The 19,581-nt window shown below is 42.5% G+C and overlaps 1 protein-coding gene across 2 annotated transcripts in view; it reads right to left on the bottom strand.

Annotated features, from left to right (window-relative positions):
• Window positions 1-19,581, bottom strand: part of FNTB (farnesyltransferase, CAAX box, beta) — a 66,961-nt gene that overhangs the window by 19,425 nt on the left and 27,955 nt on the right. For both annotated transcript variants that reach the window (XM_007095183.3, XM_042989904.1), the window contains exons 4-7: window positions 17,627-17,718; window positions 9,046-9,192; window positions 8,861-8,944; window positions 3,310-3,396 (exon numbers count right to left, since the gene is read on the bottom strand). In XM_007095183.3, the coding sequence (XP_007095245.1) occupies window positions 3,310-3,396; window positions 8,861-8,944; window positions 9,046-9,192; window positions 17,627-17,718 (410 nt within the window). The remainder of the gene's footprint in view (window positions 1-3,309; window positions 3,397-8,860; window positions 8,945-9,045; window positions 9,193-17,626; window positions 17,719-19,581) is intronic.

Below are 19,581 nucleotides of genomic sequence, written 5' to 3'. Positions count from 1 at the left end.
TTAAAATTGTATCTTTAGATAAAATATTATATGAAATGAAAACACTTTAAGAATAAAATGTGCCTGAAACAAGAACAGGAAAGTATGTAAAAAAGAAGTATTCCTTTTATAAACGAGGATAAAATAAGCTCTGGAAATTTGAAATAGAATGGCAGAAATACAAACTCAACAGAAGGATTAGAAAATAAAAAGTAAGGGACTCTCCCGGAAAGTACAGTACGAAAGATTAAGGGTTAAAAAATAGGCAAAAAATTGTGAAAAATTAGAAGACTAATCCTACTGCTAGGAGGTTATAAAATGAGCAAACACTGAAAATAGAGGGAAAGAAATTATCAAGGAAATCATATTGTATAATAAAGATTCTGGAACTAAAGTATTTGCAATCCCAGATTGAAGATACATACTGGGTACCCAAAAAATGAAGAAAAAAAAAATCCGTATCATGGTTCATCAGCCTGAAGTTTCCAAACTTCAAGAATACAGATTCCAACAACTTCTAGGGAGGGGGATAAGGTGGGAAAGAGAAAAAGAGAAACAAAACCAAAACATACAACGGATTGGGAACACAATGGCACTGGGAGGCAGTAAAGCACAGTGGTTACCATAACAGATTTTGGTCACCTAAATTTCTTGTAATTCAGCTTAATATCAAATTCAATATCCTGCCATTTGACATTTAAGGAAACCATGACATGGAGAAGTGAAATAATTTGTCCAAGGCACAAAGCTAGTAAATCACGAGACTGGGATTCAAACCCAGAGTTTTCTCCTCCTGCAAATAACAGCTACATGCTCTGGACACAATACACAGAAACAATTTCTGAGGGCTCAGCAGACTGACAAAAGGCAGGCAGATTCTGGTGGGGATTTAAAAGTTGGAGCAGACAACAGCAGGCAGGCAGTCTCTTCCCTCCCCTCCCCTCCCCTATTTTTTTCTTCCCAGTTTGCCCTGAGGATGGCTGTGGGCCCCAGTGGTGGCAGCAGCAGGTCAGAGGGGTCAGTGGAAGGCAGCCGAAACTAATGGAAAGCCCACCATTTTTCTGATAAGAAGAACCAGGCTGAAAGAAACTAAGGAGGAGTACCAGAAAGAGCCAGAGAAGGAAAACTCCTAATTCCATGTTTAAACTTCAACGAAGTTTCTACATGACTCCCAATCACACAGGTGCTGGGCAAAATGAGAGCAGCTTCTGACCCAAGAACTGATCAAAGAGCTGAACCACAGCCCAGTGCAGGTGTGACAATTCACAGTTTGCATCTAACCAAGTTGATTGCCTGCTTAAACAAAAACAACACTCTTTAGAGCAATCTAACAGAATCCAGTCTCTATAATGTAACATCATAATGTCCAAAACACAACCCTAAAATTACTTGACATATGCATAATCAGGGAAATGGGACATGCCAACTCCAAGATACCCAGATGCTGAAATTACCACACAAGAATTTTAAAGCAGATGTTATAACTATATATTTACCTCAGGGAAGTAGGAAAAAATATATATACTTATAAAGAATAAAAAGACGGGAAATCTTAACTGAGAAACAGAAAGCATAAAAAAGAAACAAACCCAGGCAGGTTAGCTCAAAAGCCTATATTCTCAATCTCTAAACTACCTTACCAATCTCTAGCTACCTTACTAGTGAGTATTACATATCAGGTCTTCAGCAGATGTTGGTTATTAGTATTATCAGCCTTTTTAACAATGACACTGGAAGCCAGAAGATAATGGAGCAACGCTAAAAAAATTCTGAAGGATGTCAATTTATACAGTTTCCAATTTAGAAATCTCTCACCAAATAAACTATCAATCAAGTGTGAGAGTAGAATAAATAATCTTAATCTTAAAATAATGCATAATCTTAAAAATTCATCTCCCAAGTGCTCTCTTTTGGAATCTACTAGAGTATGTGCTTCATTAAAATGAGTAAGTAAGCCAAGAAAAAAGAGGACAGGGGCTTCAACAAAGGAGAGAAGTGAAGTGAATTTCATGCTGAAAGGAAGCTTCTGGATGCCTGCTGTGCAGCAAGCTGAGAGCAATCTGTCCAGACTGAAGCAGGAGAGCAGGGGGCTCCAGGAAGGATAACTCAGAACACACACACACACACACACACACACACACACACACACAAAACTGATACATCACCGAAAGTGTTTGTATTGAGAGTAACTTTATAGCTCTGGCAGAAAATCTGGGAATAAGTCCATGGTCTATACATTTAAAAAAAAAGGGGTAATGATTAATTCCAGGAAAATAAAAATTATGTAAGACAGTAAATCTGATCATATTTTACCATCTGATTTACCTGAAAACTATATTTTCACAGTAATAGGTACTACTTTGATAAGAATAAACGTGTAAAAAACAAAATAATACAGCCTGGATATCAAGTACATAGGTATCTACTATACATTTTCTTTACTTTCTTTTAAATTATAAAATATTTGAAGCATCTAGGAAAGTCTAGCAAATATATAGAACATCCATGCATCTAACACCTAGCTTTAACTTAGCCATATGTGCTTCAAGTCTTTCTTTTATTTTAAAGAAATAAACCATTACAGATACAGCTGAAGTCTCCCGCGGAGATGTGTAAACTTCCCTTGATTTCATGTCCTCTGCCCTCCCCCCAGAAGTAACCGCCATCCTGAATTTGGTGTTTATTCTTCCCAGGCATGTTTTTATATTACCACATGTGATTCTTTCCATAAACAATATAGAATTATTGTGCATGTTTTCAAATTTTAAATAAATGTGCTAATCCGCATGTTTTAACATCCTTTATTTTAACTCAGTGTTGTTTTGGGGATTTATCCACATTGATGCATGTAGCTCTGGTTTGTTCATTTTAACCAATTTATACTGCCATGTGACTCTACCACACTTTACTTCTCCATCTCGTGCTTATGAACATTTAACCAGTTCCTGGGTTTCTGCTATTACAACCACGTCATATGTTTGTGTCTTTCATGCCTATGTGTGAGTTTCTGTAGAAGTGGGATTGCTGGGGCATCAGCAAGGGCATCTTATTACCGAAATCCTCCCCAAACTGGTTAAATCCACTTAGATGCCCACAAATACTGCTCGCCCAAGGTTTTGAGCCTTGCCAGTCCATACAATTACACAACACTGAAGAAAGTTCGGAAAAAAGGAAACTTTTAACGTATGCTTGAAATGCACAATCCTACAACCCTAATCCGTCTCCTGTCATTTTATATTCCCTTCCATTCCTTTTTCCACTTTCTTTACTTTTTCAGAATCTTCACCACCTGCTTTCTAAGAGGCCAGGACAGACCCCAGCATCTCTCACCTCGCTATCCATTCGGCGGTGCCCTCAAAGAGATCTGGGGTGATGATGTTGGTCAGAGAAGCCACGGAAGCAGCACAGTATGCACTTCTGTTAGGATGGAAACACACGGGGACAACGTGAGGCTTTAAGAAAGGGATGAACTAAGGTTCACGGAGCTTCTCAGGCGGGTTGCCCTCTGCTTGGTAAGCTGTAACCACCTCCTGTCCTCATTCTTGGCACATGGTCAGTCCTCCTGGGTCTCCAACTGAGAGGTGTGACATTCTATTTGGATAGGGCTGCTCACAGCGTGGCTTCAGTGAAAGAACATGACATTCTAGTCTCCCTACCTCCACATGGTCAAATCTACATCAGAGGAAATAGTAGCCAAAGTGAATTTAGCTCTTTCAAAGACCTCCAATGGTTCCCAAACTTCCACGGTGCCATTCAAGTATTTCTGAAACGCTCATTTATTGAGATGTCAGTCATGTTTTAGGTCCAGGATTTCTGTTTATAGCGTGGACACATTAAAGGTTAACTATATATTTTTTCTGCAACAGACACTCCAAAGCAGGGCACCAAACCCTAATGGCCAGAAACAGATGAGTCCACTCAGATACTTTCCTTAGGCCTTTAAAGGGAGAGAAGCGCTTTGATTTCAAGCAGTACAGACACCAGTACAGACACACACACACATTTTTAAATGAAAAAGAAAGAGGGGCGCCTGGGTGGCTCCGTCGGTTAAGCGTCCAACTTCGGCTCAGGCCATGATCTCACGGTTCGTGAGTTCGAGCCCCGCATCAGGCTCTGTGCTGACAGCTCGGAGCCTGGAGCTGCTTCAGATTCTGTGTCTCCCTCTCTCTCTCTCTGCCCCTCCCCTGCTCACGGTCTGTCTCTCTCTGTCTCTCAATAATAAATAAATGTTAAAAAATTTAAAAAGAAAAAGAAAGAGAACATCTTTTTTTTTTTTTTTTTAAATGTTATCCTACTTGATTTGGAATAATTCTTGCCACTCTGCCCTCCCAGCCCTAATGCTTCCCAGGACACATGTTATTTCAGCTTCTCCCTCTACTATCGAATATAGCTACAAACTGTCTTTTCTTCCCTTCTATGCCCTTTTCCAATGTCCAGCATCTCAGCTCCATTTTACACTGAAGATTTAATTTTACACTGAAGATTTGTTTTAATTCTGCATACAGATCCTGTTGCTAAGGGCTCCTAAGGAAGACAAAAGGAAGGAAAGAGAAGGGTCTAATGTCCGTTACTGTTCAATATGGACACACTACTAAGCCGAACTTACAGAGGTATTCCAAAAAGAAATCTCTGCAGAAGCTGCAAGCACTATTGTGCGACCAGCATCTTTATCAGCCCGCTCATGCTGGCCACAGCACAGCAGAGGCTGAGTTACCCCGGCAGGCCTCAGAAGCACACCAGAGTCCCCCATGCCAAATGTTCTCATCTGCCATAAGCTAACTTCGGAGGCCTGAGCTAATTTCTTTCAGCGTTTCAGCCTCTCAGAGGGGTTTCACAGCATTTGCTCCTGACCCCTAATGGAACCTCTGAGGTAGGGAGACGGCCAACAAAGTGGTTTGCTTCTCACAAAGGGAAGAACTGAGATGTGAAGCCAGCAGCCACAAGTCCCCCACTGAAAAGGGGAGGGAACAAACACACCTTTTTCACGCAGTTTCTTCCTCTCTCCACCCCTCTGCTCATCACATCTCTTAAATTTGTCCACTCCTCTCCATATGCTCTGTTGTCCCCCAAATCCAAGTCACCATTACCTGGGTCAATCTCCTGCCTGGTCTTTCTCCATCCAGCCCTGAAACCGGAGGACTTTTACTAAAACACCACAATCTCTTCACTGCAACTGGAGAAGTTGTCATAAAATACAAACCAGATCAAGTCACTCCCTACTTAAACCTAGTCCGTGGCTTTCCACGGCTCTTAAAATAAACTCCCTGGCTCTTAAGGAGATCCCAGGACCCCTCAGTCTGGTCCCAGCCTGTTCTTCCAGCCTCACTTCTACTGCCCCCCATGCCCTCTGTACTTCAGCAACACTAAACTGCTTTCTCGAGCACACTCTTGAACACACTCCCTGTCACCTCAACTTCTGCAAATGCTGGGTCCCTGTCTCCCTACTATCCCCAAAGAATGTTCCAAGTTATAAAACCTGGATTAGGAGGGCAGTAATAAATAATTACTGCTCTCTTAAGAACCGGGAAAAAAACTGTACTTGCTAGGAGTTCACTGCAATCTGATTATCGGCAGCCCTCCAGTGCCATAAACACTTGAATAAGCTCATCCCAGACACTATTAGGAGCTGTGACAGACAGGAAAGATCAAGAGACTCCTCTGTCTAAGCCAGGATAAGACATGCTAGCCTCCAGATGTCCATCACTGCTGCTTCTCTCCAAGTCAAACCCACTCAACAAGCACTCTGGAGTCCTGGCTGACACTTTCAGGCAAAGGACAATTAAATAACAAGCAAGAAATGATGGGAATTGGGGTACTAGAAACCAAGCAAAGCACGGAAGCGTTCACATCTCTGAGTCTACGCAAGTGGAGAGCATGGCTGGAACAGAGCATATTACTGGAAGAGCGTAGGTACAGGGTTCCTTGGTGGCACAGATCGATTCTAGTGGAGAAGTTTCCTAGCATTTGTCTAGCAGATATAAATAAGAACACAGAAAAAACTGGAGCTAGAACAACGAAATTAGAAAATAATTGTATTTGAAAAGGTATGTGATATAATGCCAAAGCAATCTTGCTTTTGTCTAATAATTTCAGAAATTTTAAAAAAGCTAAATTTCGAGACTGTGCACACTCAGTTGTACCATCTGTAGAACAGAAATGAAAATGTAGTGTCTTTTGGTTGTGGGGGGTGAGACAACTTTTAGCTTTTTCCTTAAGAAGAGTCAATTCAAGGGGTGCTTGGGTGGCTCAGTTGGCTGAGCATCTGACTTTGGCTCAGGTCATGATCTCACGGTTCGTGGGTTCGAGACCCGCGTCAGGCTCTGTGCTGACAGCTGGGAGCCTGGGGCCTGCTTCCAAGTCTGTGTCTCCTCTCTCTCTCTCTGCCCCTTCCCTGCTCACACTGTCTCTCTCTCTCTCTCTCTCAAAAATGAAATAAACATTAAAAATTTTTTTAAAAAGGGTCAACTGAATACTGTTTTTCTTCATTAGTTATATTGGCTTTGTTGGCATTTTCAGGGTTTAAAAACACAAGACAACAGGTCCCAAAGGGAGTCACTTATGCTGAACTCCACATCTTAATCAGTTTCAGCTCCCCAGAAATGAAATCTTAAACCAGCCAATCAGGAATCACCTGATGAGCACTACTTAGGTCACTGGCCTGACAGAACCCTGATGTCCCCTAAAGGAAAGTAACCTTGCAATAACTGGCCCACTTTTTTTGCCTAGTATAACTTCCTTTTCGCACTCCTTTCTGCCTATAAAAATCTCTCGTTTTGTATAGGTCCGCAGAGTACATTTCTATCTGCTAGATTACATGCTGCCTGATTAGAAAAGATTTTGCTCAAACTCTTACATTTAAAAAAATATGCTTCAGTTTGTTTTTACAACAGATACTGGGATATTATGATATAATAAGAAACATACACAGAAAGACCTTGGATTGCGAGCAACTTCTTCTGCGAGTGTTCCGCAAGACGAGCAAACATGTGTAATAAATTTTAACTTGATAAACGAGGGATGTCTTGCAATACAAGTAGTACGTGACGCCAGATGTCACAGGATCACAACTGAGCCAATGGTTCTTGAAATTAGCTTTGATATACAAATGCTTTGGATTACAAGCATGTTTCTGGAATGAATTATGCTCTCAAACCAAGGTTTTACTATACTGGTTTTCTCCTAGATTCCTGGAACAAAGCTCCTAAAACCCTTGGAATTTCCTGAGTGACAGGGGTGATAAGAGAGTCTTTAGTTATTCATAATAACTGCATCTGGGTGGCTCAGTTGGCTGAGCATCTAACTTTGGCTCAGGTCATGACCTCACGGTTCGTGGGTTCGAGCCCCACATGAGGCTCTGTGCTTGGTCAAGCACACCTGAGTTATGCTAATGAGGTGATTCCTGGAGGATGGACTGCCTGCCAAAGGAACTGACCACATCATCAGAGGGTTGGAACTTTCAGCATCATCGCCCCCCTGACGAGAGGGGCTGCAGATTGAGTTAATCACCAATGGCCAATGATTTCACAATCATGTCTACACAATGAAACTCCCATAAACCGTAAATGCAGGTATTTGGGGAAGCTTCCAGGTTGGTGAATGCATCCATGTACCTGCCAGGAGGGTGACATACCCCAACCTCACGGGTACAGAAGTTCCTGCGCTTTGGACCCTTCTCGACCTTGCCCTATATACCTCTTCAACTGGCTGTTCGTTTGTATCCTCTATAATATCCTTTGTAATAAACCAGTAAGTAAAGTGCTTCCTTGCATACTGTGAGCCATCCTAGCAAATTATTGAACCTGAAGAGGGCGTCATGGGAACCTTTGATTTGCAGCTAAGTCAGACAGAAGTGTGGGTAACCTGGGGACACACTACTTGTGACTGGCATTTGAAGTGGGGGTGATCTTGTGGGACTGAGCCCTTAACCTGTGGAATTTGAGTTAAATCTAGTTAGTTCATGTTAGAATTATTTAACATGAGGGAAAAAGCACCTGTTTGGTGTTGGAAGTGTTGTAAGAAACAGTTTTTCCAGTGAAGAACTTATTTTAGGTTCAAATAGACACATTACATGTTTTTTTTCTCCCCCTTTACTTTCGAACCAATGGTTAACCCAGAAAATTAATCAACTTGTATAGAAGCTAAACACATTTACAAATAAGGCAATAAGATGGCTTTGCTATAGAAAGCTCAAAAACACATATTTCTCTAAGGATTTGGTATAAAACCTCAGTGATCCACCGCCTTTGAGAAATGACTTAGTGAATTTCGTATATGCTTCAGCAATCTCCCACCAGATGAGTGAGCTTCTTGTGGGGTATGTTGGACAATTCTAGAGTAAAATAATAATTTTGGGCCAACCAGTTCCAATTAGTTACTGAAACTCTATTTTGCTGCACTCTACTGGTCCCCAAAAATTTATGCACCTCCCAAAGCAATTCTCATTCAGGTGATAAACATTCTCCCGAGTTCATCAAATTCATTCAGAAAATATTTACTAAGTTCCTACTGGGCTTCCTTCTTCCTTCCTATCCCAGAGAGATTAAAGATTGTATTACACTATACCGTTATTATATATTATGTATGGTATGTCATTTTATACCAACCAAATATGTTTTTGATTTTTAAAATAAAAGCATTTGATTTTGTTCCTGTCTTGCTTATATTCTGACACTTACATAAAAGAGGTCAAGTGACAGTGACACCTGAGGACATCTGTGTCATGTTTGCAATGATTATGAGCTGTGTCACTGACACGCCATTCTACGTCATTCTGTGAGACAAAGCAGCAGCTTTTCCATGTTGTTCCTTGGGTTTGGCATCTCTAATGACAGAGAAGATCTAGAATCTACTGACACACTGGCCTGAGGAAAACCCCACTCACCTCACATCCACCTCACCTCCAACGTGCATGAGAAAAGAGCCATCAGGTTGCTTCAACGAGTACAAATACTGAAGAAGCTTCTCTCTGAGACACAAATAGGGGAGAGGGAGGAGACAGCAATGGTCAGTGCAGCAGCAGCAGGCGGGGACCCTTTGGGGGTCTGGCACTGCTGGCTTTGGCTGTACCTGTTAATGACGTCATAGGCTTCCTCGGTGCCAATGATGCATAGTGCGTTGACGGCTGCATACGTGGGTGCAAGGTGTGGGTACTGGCCAGGGCCCCCTCCAAAGCCACCTTCTGGACTTTGACACAGCTCCAGGAACTGACACACGCTAGGTATACAGCCAAAGGGAAAAACAAAGTCAGAGAACATTCATTTCAAAACACCAGACTCCACCAGAGTCTATGCCTTTTCCAACATCCCCCTCCCTCCCTCAAAAGGGAAAAAAACCTCTCCTCCCACTTCCTGAACACATATTGAATATAATTAACCTTTGAAAAGGGCCTCTCTGCCCTATTTTGAATGCCCATCTTTCTGAGTTTTGTATTTAAGCACCTGTCTAACCATAAAGCAAGGGATGTAAGTCAAGCAGAAACAAATAGACTTTCATGGGATTGGGATTAAGTCTCATACTTCTTGACCAAATTCTTCCCATACTTTTCACTCAGTTTACCACCCTGGATCTGTGGAACCAGCCCCTTCTCCTTGCCTTTGGGGTCTCCCCCAAGCTTTGAATTTTGCCCAAACTGTGGTGGTGCCCAACTACTTCTTTCTATGCTAACCATCTTGGTCTAGAGACACCACCCAGGCTTACCCAGAATATTTAAAGAGATGTCAAAAAAAAAAAAAAAAAGAAAGAAAGAAAGAGATGTCTTCTCACTCCCATTGCCCCTAAGCCCCAGGGGCTTCTGACTTTTCTTCCTACCGCCACCAAGAAACCAGCTTTTCATGGATTCTGCCCCCACGGTTAGGAGAGCGAAACAGAAGTGGGCTTCTGTCACGCTCATGCCAAATGTGGCAAACTGCGGCACTGCTGACTCATATCGTAAAAACGCATCCTGGCCTGTAGGCTTTTGGGGAATTTTTCACACTAATCTACAGAAGCTCCAGTTTCCTCACTGAGGGAAACTGTTTATTGAGGGTTTGCCTCCAAGCATGGCATCAGGTTGCCCAGAAGTTACATTTTTGCCTTAGGTCAAACCAAGGGAGCCCCTATTTATCCGAGGTCCTCTGAAGTTCACCAGGAAGGGGTGCCCCAGGAAAGCCCTGGTCATCATGCTCTCTCCCCACAGCTCAGCTGGGCTCACTGGCTTCCTGTTAGGACAAGCCTCCATTTAAGAGAACACGTTGGAAATCTGTGCCCTAGTGCTCAGGCAGCCTTCTTTTCTTGGACTCCTTCATCTTATTCTTTCTTATCTACTGCAGCCAGAGGGGCCAAACAGAGTCTAGTGAATCTCCACTAGGACACAAGTTTACTATTGCTTTTCCACATCATATCTGATTACTTGATTTCAGACCTTCCATTATCTGGCAGCGACGGCAATAAAAAATGCTGCTGACTCGCTGCTGGGGTCCTGAAGTTTTCCCGGGTCTCAAAAACAATACTCATTCCCTTGTACCTGCACCTTTAATTTTACTACAGGAAACACAAGGACTGAAGCTGAAATTGATCATCAGAGAAGAAAGACAGTTCTGTGGCCTATTTGCAACAGCAATTAATTTTCATGGAGAAAATTAATTTGTTCCTAACATATTTTTCAAACCTTCATCAATTCATATCCTATTTCCTGGAAACAAATAGCTAATAAACTCATGTCCTGACAAAGGTTGGCTGCACTAGCGTGCAAAAAGTTCTCTGTATCACAAAAACAAAAGGTTTTAGTTTATATAAAACTTAAGAGCACATTTAAAAAAATGAAAAGGATAAGAGTCACCTAGTTACCCATTCTCTTTCCCAGTTCCCAAGATAGAATCCTGCCAAATGCAACACCCCAGACCCTGTAGCCTAAGGTCTGGTGAACTGGGATCTGAATGTACCAGACACCTTTAAATCATCCCTCGATGCCAACCTTCCTCAGCTGATATGTGGCATCTGACTGGCCGTGGGGCTATGCTGGGGAGCAGGGTTGGGCTTTTCTGGACTCTGAGACGCTTCCATATTACAGAACATTCTGCTCCAGAGGCTTTCCAACTAACACCTTAAGGAACTGGCAAACTGACCATGAAGCTGCCAGCCGTCATTAGCAGAGTTCTCAGCAACTCTGAAAACCAAAATGTGAATGAGACTTCTACTATCAAAAGGGGAAGGAAAAACTTATCTTAGAGACCAGAAATTCACCAACTAGTAAAAAAAAAAAAAAAAAAATTCACAAGCAGGAGACATGGTGCAAACACGAAGAGCAGTCGACTTTGTAAAGAGCATGCGTTATGCAGTATTTTGTCACACGACTAAAAGATCTAGCAGATCTGTGTTCTTTCAAGTCAGCAAGGCATTTTGTTCTAGCAAAGTGGGAAACCATCTTTTATGTTAGAGATTTCCAAACCCAAAATGTGTGCATCACAATCATGGGCGAGCTAATAGAGAAAAGAGAGGCCCAGGCTTCTTGAAGCAGGAACAAGCCTGGGCCTCTGTATTTTCACCCAATTCCCAGATGACGTGTGTACACACAAAGTTTGAGAACCACAAGTCTTGGCTGGGCAATTAGAATCACTTGGGGGATGTTTTTTAAAACCCAATGCCCAGGTCACACCCAATACCAATGAAATCAGGATCACTGAGGGTGAGACCCAAGTGGCCACAGTTTTTTTTTTTTTAATTCCCATGTGACTCCAATGTACAGCCAAGTATCGGTGCCTCTCAAAGTTGAGTGCGCATGGAAATCACCTGAGAACCTGCTGAACTGCAGTTCTGGCTCAGAAGGGCTGGATGGGCTAGAAAGTCGGTACTTCCAGCAAGCCCCAGTTGATGGCAATGCCACTGGTGTGGGGAATCGCATTTTTGGTAGGAATGTGAAAGATCTGTGCTGTCCAATAGGCAGTGACGAGCCACGTGAGGCTATTTAAATTTTAAATTTAATTAAGTTTAAGAATTAATTTAATGTTTAGCTCCTCAGTCATACAAGCCACATTGCAACTGTTCAATAGCTACACGTCCCTAGTGGCTACCACAGAATAGAGGACATTTCCATTGTTGTGGGAAGTTCTCCTGAACACCAACACTCTATCATTCAACTATTAAAAAGTATGTAAAACCTGTAAGAAGATCAAGTTCAAAGCAAGAGTATCAATGATTTACTTCTAAGGAGTTACTCGGACTTTCAGGTGATGGCTGAAGATTATGGGCATTGCTGTCACCAACTTGAATGAAGTACTCAAAACCGTGTACAGAGAACAAGCAAAATAATACAAAAGGAGCAGAGAAACACCGCCAAGGTGAGAATTAAAGTCCGGAATAATATAAGACAAATCAGAAGCACATAAGAATACAACAAATGAAACAAGTACAAGTAATAAATAACATACTCAGGGATGGCAGGAGTGGGGAGGAGTAGAGCATATCAATATACAACGGGAAAGGACTAGGAATACAGGAGAAAGAGGACCAGAGATTAGGACCCATGAGTTGTGGACAAAAACGACAACACTTAAGAGCATCATAAACGCAGCGCTGGTCACAACTGTATTTGGCTCAAACCTCCATTTTCCAACTAAAAGGAGGTTCAGGTTAGAATTATAAAATCACAGGTGCCTGGGTGGTTCAGTTGGTTAAGCGTCCGACTCTTGATTTTGGCTCAGGTCATGATCTCACGGTTCGTGAGTTCGAGCCTGCATCAGGCTCTGCACTGTCAGCGCCCAGCCTGCTGGCATCTTCTCTCTCCCTCTCTCTGCCTCTCCCCCACTTGCTTGCATGTGCTGTCTCTCAAAATAAATAAATAAACTTAAAAAAATAATAACTGTAAAAATGGCCAAATATTAAAAGGCTTAATATTACAGGCAACCACCACCATGAGGAAGCTACCCAGCAAAATACCTCAGGTATACAGGAGCGCCTGGGTGGCTCAGTTGGTTGAGCATCTGACTTCGGCTTAGGTCATGATCTCAAGTCTTGTGGGTTCAAGCCCCACATCGGGCTCTCCGCTGACAGCTCAGAGCCTGGAGCCCGCTTTGGATTCTGAGTCTGCCCCTCCCCCACTCACACTGTGTGTGTCACTCTCTCAAAAATAAATACTAAAAAAAATTTTTTTTAAGTTTAAAAAAATACCTCAGGTATACAAAGGGTAGGTACGCAAACTTTCTGGTAGAGAAACAAACACTGAAGCTAGTTTGCAGCAGCAGAATTTAGATAAGATTTAAGAAAACTTTCAGCACCACAGTAGGTTACCATGGACAGACTGAAGGCCAAGAACAAGTTACAAAGATCACAGCTTTGGGAAAGGAATCCTTGAGCAGGACGGCTTGCGGGGAGATGCCAATAGAAGATGGATGCATGGACATCCAGCTTCCTCTAGTACTAAGGCTTTTGAATTTCATACCATAAAACAACTCCAGCTTAGTACGAGGGAGAGAAGAGCTCCTTCCCTAGCAGAGCACAGCAGTGAGCAGGTGGAAATGACAGGCTCCTCACCGATTCCAGGAGGCGGGAGCCGCCCATGGAGTCTGACACATTGTCTGACTCCATCAAGCACAGTCATCCTCTGGAACCTGCTGTTCTGGAGGGAAGGTCAAGTCTAAAGTTGGTTATTGTAGAGCAGGGTTTCTCCACCTTGGCAGTCTGATATTTTGGACTGTGTGGTTGTTCGTTGTGGGAACTGACCTGTGGAGGAAATCTGGGAGCACCCCTGCCCTCCTCTACCTACTCGACACCAGGAGCACCTGGCCAAAAAATGCCCAGAACGCAGAGGACTAGGTAAGGTATCTTCACAGAAAGGTAAGGCAACAAATCACATTTAAAAGTTAAAAGGAAAAATATTTGGGGCGCCTGGGTGGCTCAGTCGGTTGCGCTTCCGACTTCGGCCCAGGTCACGATCTCACGGTCTGTGAGTTCGAGCCCCGCGTCGGGCTCTGTGCTGACAGCTCAAAGCCTGGAGCCTGCTTCGGATTCTGTGTCTCCCTCTCTCTCTGCCCCTCCCCCACTCATGCTCTGTCTCTCTCTGTCTCAAAAATAAAATAAAACATAAAAAAAAAAAATTTAATTTAAAAAAAAAAAAAAAATAAATAAATAAAAGGAAAAATATTTGAAGAGCTATTCAGGGGATCAGCTACGAATAACTTTTTGAAGGGGAAATAGCAAAACAGTGACACACGAAAATTTAAACTAATGAACATTTGGAAAAACTTTATAAGCAGAAAAGTCTTAAAACAATGAAGTTAAAGACAATTTTCAGATCTTACAGAAGCTAGAAACCTAACTTCAACTATGCAGCGGTCTCCCTGTGATTTCACTTTACTCTGTGTGTTATGTTACGGTACTTTTCAATAACGAAGCATGGGATTCTCATTAAAGGACGCTTCCTTCCTTCCGTTAAAATCGTTAACAAATGTACTTAGTCTGGTACCAAAATATTAATTTATTTCAGGTAAACATACATATCAATTTGTGGATACAACCTCTTAGAGAGGCAAGCTACGTTCCTACCTATGAATATGTTGTTTTTGAAAGATCTGAGACCAGCAGTAAAAACCTGGTCTTGCTGGCTTCTCTTAACAGTGACGGTAGCTGAGAAAGTGATTTTGTCCACTAGAGGGAACTCAGCTTGCCATCTTGTTCCCTAAACAGAAGCGCAAAGGTGAACGAAATAGGAGAGAGAAATGTGTGTGTATGTGCGTGTCACCTGCACTAAGTGGCAGAGTGGGGAAAGAAAAGGGCAGGAAAATAATAAAACTCCAGAGCTAAACTCTGCACCTTAATAGTTATATGAAGAAGAAGGGGACAGAAAGCTGACCATATTTTCAAAGCATTTCCTTTCTCTGTGCAAAATACATCCGATATCAGAGAGTCTTTTAAAAATCCCAATATTTTTACAGAAATCATTAAGATTTCTCATATCTTACTAAAAATAGTTCATTTCCTTATAGGTCAGAGCTACTAGGCTCTGTTGATAACAGATATTATCTGGACCTAGACTGAACTGTCTGCTAGGCATGAAACAAAATACATTGTTGTTGGAAAGCCTAAGTAATTCTTTAAAAGTCTGTTAAATCAGAAGAACCACACGTAAAGATTTTAAGGCAGCTGTGAAAGCAGAAATTCTTAAGTCATTCACTACCAACTGGTTCGTGAAATTAGAACAAAGTAGCTTTTTAGTTTTAAAACATTCTTTTAAGTACGAAACAATAAATAAAGTTTTAGAACATGGAAATAGGCTTAGGAAAAAAAACAGAAGAAAATTCACCTTTAACTTCACCATCTAGAAATAACTATTACCAAGTGTGTATACACCTTTCTGGTTTTCTCTATGCATATAACCAGCCATATATACATATACGCATACATATATATGGCTGGTTATATATTATATATATGTATTATATATAATATATTATATATTTTATATATCATATATATTTATATATTACATGTTTTTATATATTTATATATTATATGTAATATTATATTTTTATTATATATTTATGTGTATATATATCTATTTTTTTTTTTTTTTAAGAAAAAGAGTGCATTAATGGGGGAGCGGGGCAGAGGAAGAGAGGGAAAAGAGAGGGAAAGAGACAGAGACAGAGAGAGAAAGAGAATCTTAAGCAGGCTCCTCACTCAGCACAGAGCCTGACTGGAGCTCCATCCCACGACCCTAGGATCATGACCTGAGCTGAAATCAAGAATTGGATGCTCAACCAACTGAGCCACCCAGGCGCCCCTAACCAGCTATATTTTTAATCTACAGAAGTTGAAACTTTTTAACTATCTATTTTCACTTAATTCATGGGTATCTTTCTATGTAAATACATGCATTTTTATATACAAATATATACTTCATGTGCATTTGGTTTTTATTAAAGTAAAATCGATAAACAACATTGTGTTAGTTTAGGTGTACAACAAAGCAATTCAGTATTTGTACATACTGTGAAATGACCACTATAATAAGTACAATTAACATCGTCAAGTTTTTAAATGGCTGCACAGTATTTCACTGTATGTATTGTACCATATTTTACTTAAACTTCATATACACTTTAACACATCCCTACTGTTGATGTTTAGGTTGTCGCTAGTTGTTCACTGTGAAAAGCCCTTTCGAGGGGGCCCTCTCTTCCTACCTGATGTTGCCACGAGAGCTGCTCTGACACTTATTTCCTCAGCAAAGTCTCACCTATCAAACACTAGGTATACAACCTAGAAAGAAACTTAAAATCGATGCTGACCCCAGTTTGACCTGAGTGCTTCCTCTTCAGCAACTACGTCCTCCTCGGGGGCCCACCTATACTTCCCTCTTCCAGAATCTTCCATCGCTTTTTTTCTTCTTTCGTGTACGACTCTCCCATTTCCCCTAGCGTGCATCCTGATTGTGTATGTGTGGGGGAGAAATTTTCTAAACAATCCACAACCCCCAACTGGTATTTCAAAAACACATGGGCCTTTATTTTGACAATTAAATTCCTGTTATTGCAGAAACTGTGTCCAATTCTACTTCCAGAGCCAGAAGCACCCAGGCTTGCAGCAGCCGCATGATGAGGACAATGCATATTTTTCCTCTCTCTCAGAAAGCTCCGTACATATCACAGGGGTTAATGGTCTAATTCTTCATTATCTTCCCTATCCATAGTCATCACAAGACACCCTGCCCAGGAAGGCAAGAATGAGAGGTTATTGTTAAGGCAGAACGAATGAGACAATGTGTGGTTCTGTTCTTCTGACCTGACAGTGTGACCCCAGGCAGGGGCAGGGGGACCAGAGGGGGGGCCTGGACTAGCCTGCACGCACCCTTGCACGGCTGTCACTGGTGCTGTGGAAAAACGGACCTGGCTCGCGGGCCTTTCCTCCCAGACTCCTCTCCTTCAGGAGCACCAGGGGAGCAGGTGAACTCAAGATGCCTCCAAGGGAACGTGCTTATTCTCAGTGAGACCGGGAGCATTAGATTCCATTCCTGGCTGCCCTTTCCCACCCCAGGTATCCCTAAAGTTTCTTCTTTAAAGTATAAATTGTGATGAGCTTCTAGGGATGAGGTGCCACACTCATTCCCAGAACAGTTTGGGAAGAATCTTAGTTGCTTAGATCTCTACTCATAAATCAGAAGTTTGAGAATATTCGAGTCAAGGCATTTGGGCACCAAGGGTGTAACCCATCTAGGACATCAAGAGCTACACTATCCCCCAGGCACTGGTGAAGGGGGATGCCTATGGAGGTGTTTATGAAAGGCAAAGGCATTTTTGCTTATTGGCTTGGCACATGCTTCCTCACAGAAGCTATTCAAATGCATACTGTACTTTCTAGCAAAATCACGTCTCTCAGAATCGATGATGAAGAATTTTCTCCAAGACCAGAGCAAGAGCCAAAAGAAAAGGCCACAGAAGAAACCAGAATCCTTCTCTTGGGAGTTCAAAGTCTTGTTCTACCCACGAGCTCACAATAGGCTTCTAGAGTGGAGGAGATTCAGGAAGTTACTGGGGTCAAGAGGAGGGCAAGGATTTCTTTGTAGCATGATGTGTTTTTCATTCAAAATCAATAAAACGGAAACAAAACACAAGGAACCCCCCAACTCAAAACAGAATTTCAGAGAACAGCCCAGGTTCCCTGAAGCCAGACTCACTCTGTGGCCACCATCTGGGGGATGGGTTCGTCCAGTAGCTCCAAGCTGTGCAGAATCCAGTAGCAGAGCCATGGGCGGCTGGCATCCAGACACTGTGAAAGGCACAGGGGAGAAAACACACCCCTCGTTCAGAATCATTCCAAGATGCTGCTGACAAGGCAACATCTGTCTCACCCCAGCAGCTTAGAAAGGGGGAGGAAGGCACCCTATGAACAATAAACGAATGAAGGACACTTTGCTTTGTGGCCCCAGCCAGCAGCTGAAATGAACACGTGTGCAGAAAGGACAATGGGACAAAGAAGTTTACCTTGCCCCCACTGGGTCCTTCCCTGACAGGCACCTAAGGAAGGCTGAGCAGAGGAGTGCCCACATGCTAGGAAGTTAAGTGATGCTGTCTTCTCAGTGCAGACCCAAGTCGATATATACTCTCAGAAAGGGATTTCCTGGGATTAACTCACTCATTGATTCAACAAATATTTAGCATGTCTTTGTGTGGGCCAAGCATTGCATTAGATACTGCGGGCAAAATAATGAATAAAATTCAGTTCCTACTGTTGAGGTTCTTCGGGTATAGAATGTGTGTGTTTATCTGCAGAGGAAGAGGGCTCTGGACAGATGCATTTAAGCACAAGTTACCTTATCGCTTTACGGAACAAGATGGCACATATCACATGTATACATGTACCTGAATAACGGTATATGCTGTAATGGGCAGAAGCAGAGTCCTGAGGGAGCACACGAAGAGCCTAATTCTGCCTGGGGGGCTGGGAAAGGCTTCCCAAGGTCATATGTGAACAGCTTTGGATCATGATTCAACCCACAAACCTGTACTGAGCATTCAAGGCTAGGCAGGCAGGTAGTATTATTATTCCAGTTTTCCAGATTAAAAGTATATAAATAAGGTCCAGAGAGATGAACTTTTCCCAGATTACAAAGACATCAAATGTCAAAGCTGAGACAGGAAGTCAGGTTTTTGGGACTCCCACACCAGTGCTCTTTCCAGTGGCCCAAGCTGCCCTCCTCATAAATGTGCTGACCATTCTGGCTGTGGTGAGGCCGCCACCTGGGGAGCAAGTGGTGTGGTTCTGGCCTGTCTGGGTGGCAGTCCCAGCTCTTCCGCTTACAGTTACGTGTTTTTGAGCAGTGACTTAATCTTCCTAGGCCTGTTTCCTTATCTGTAAGAAATACTCACCTACCTCACCTAGCAGCTGTGAGGATTAAATGAGATAAGGCATGGTAAGCTTTCAGCCCTCTGTTCAACTGTTCCCTGGTACGGTATTAACTGTATCAGGGCTGACTGCACCCTAACTACAGAAGACTCACAGCAAAGATTGAAAATGTTGAGCCAAGGCCAGGTCTAGCCCGGGACCTGTTCTGCTTGTTCCCTGTAGTGTGTTGTTTTTTTAATTAGAATTAGTTGCAACATTTAAGCACTGGGAGATTCACACAGAAATCTGGCTTCATTTGAAAAAAGCAAGAGAGAGAGAGAGAGAGAGAGAGAGAGAGAGAAAGATCTGGCAAGCCTGGGTCTGCGTTCCTGGATAGCAGCACCTGGCAGCAACACAGGAAAAGCACAGGGCCTTTGGTTTGCCTCAGTCTCCCTCCCACCCGCCCACTTCTCTTATTTATGCTACCTGCTTGGGTCTACCGGCATTTCAGTTGGACAATCCCTGCTGCAAATAATCAAATGTAGACCCCCAAATAAAAAGCAAATGAAAAGCAAGGCTGCTGTGTGTAAAGTAAGGCAGAAAGACTGGAGCCCTTCTGTTGACATTTGTCCTCTGCCTGTCACCTTCCCAACACCCTCCCCCCACCACCTCCTCCACCACCACTGCCCTCCCCTGAGGCCCCTTGGTAGAACCCCAGAGCTCTGAGGAATGGGATTTAAAATGCACTCTAAGCGTGGGCATTTTTATAGTGCTAAACTGTGTTAGCCCTCGCTGGGATTTATATGC

This window comes from Panthera tigris, chromosome B3, assembly GCF_018350195.1.
Source record: "Panthera tigris isolate Pti1 chromosome B3, P.tigris_Pti1_mat1.1, whole genome shotgun sequence".
NCBI classification, from domain to species: Eukaryota; Metazoa; Chordata; class Mammalia; order Carnivora; family Felidae; genus Panthera; species Panthera tigris.
This window is presented reverse-complemented; position numbering and strand designations above follow the sequence as displayed.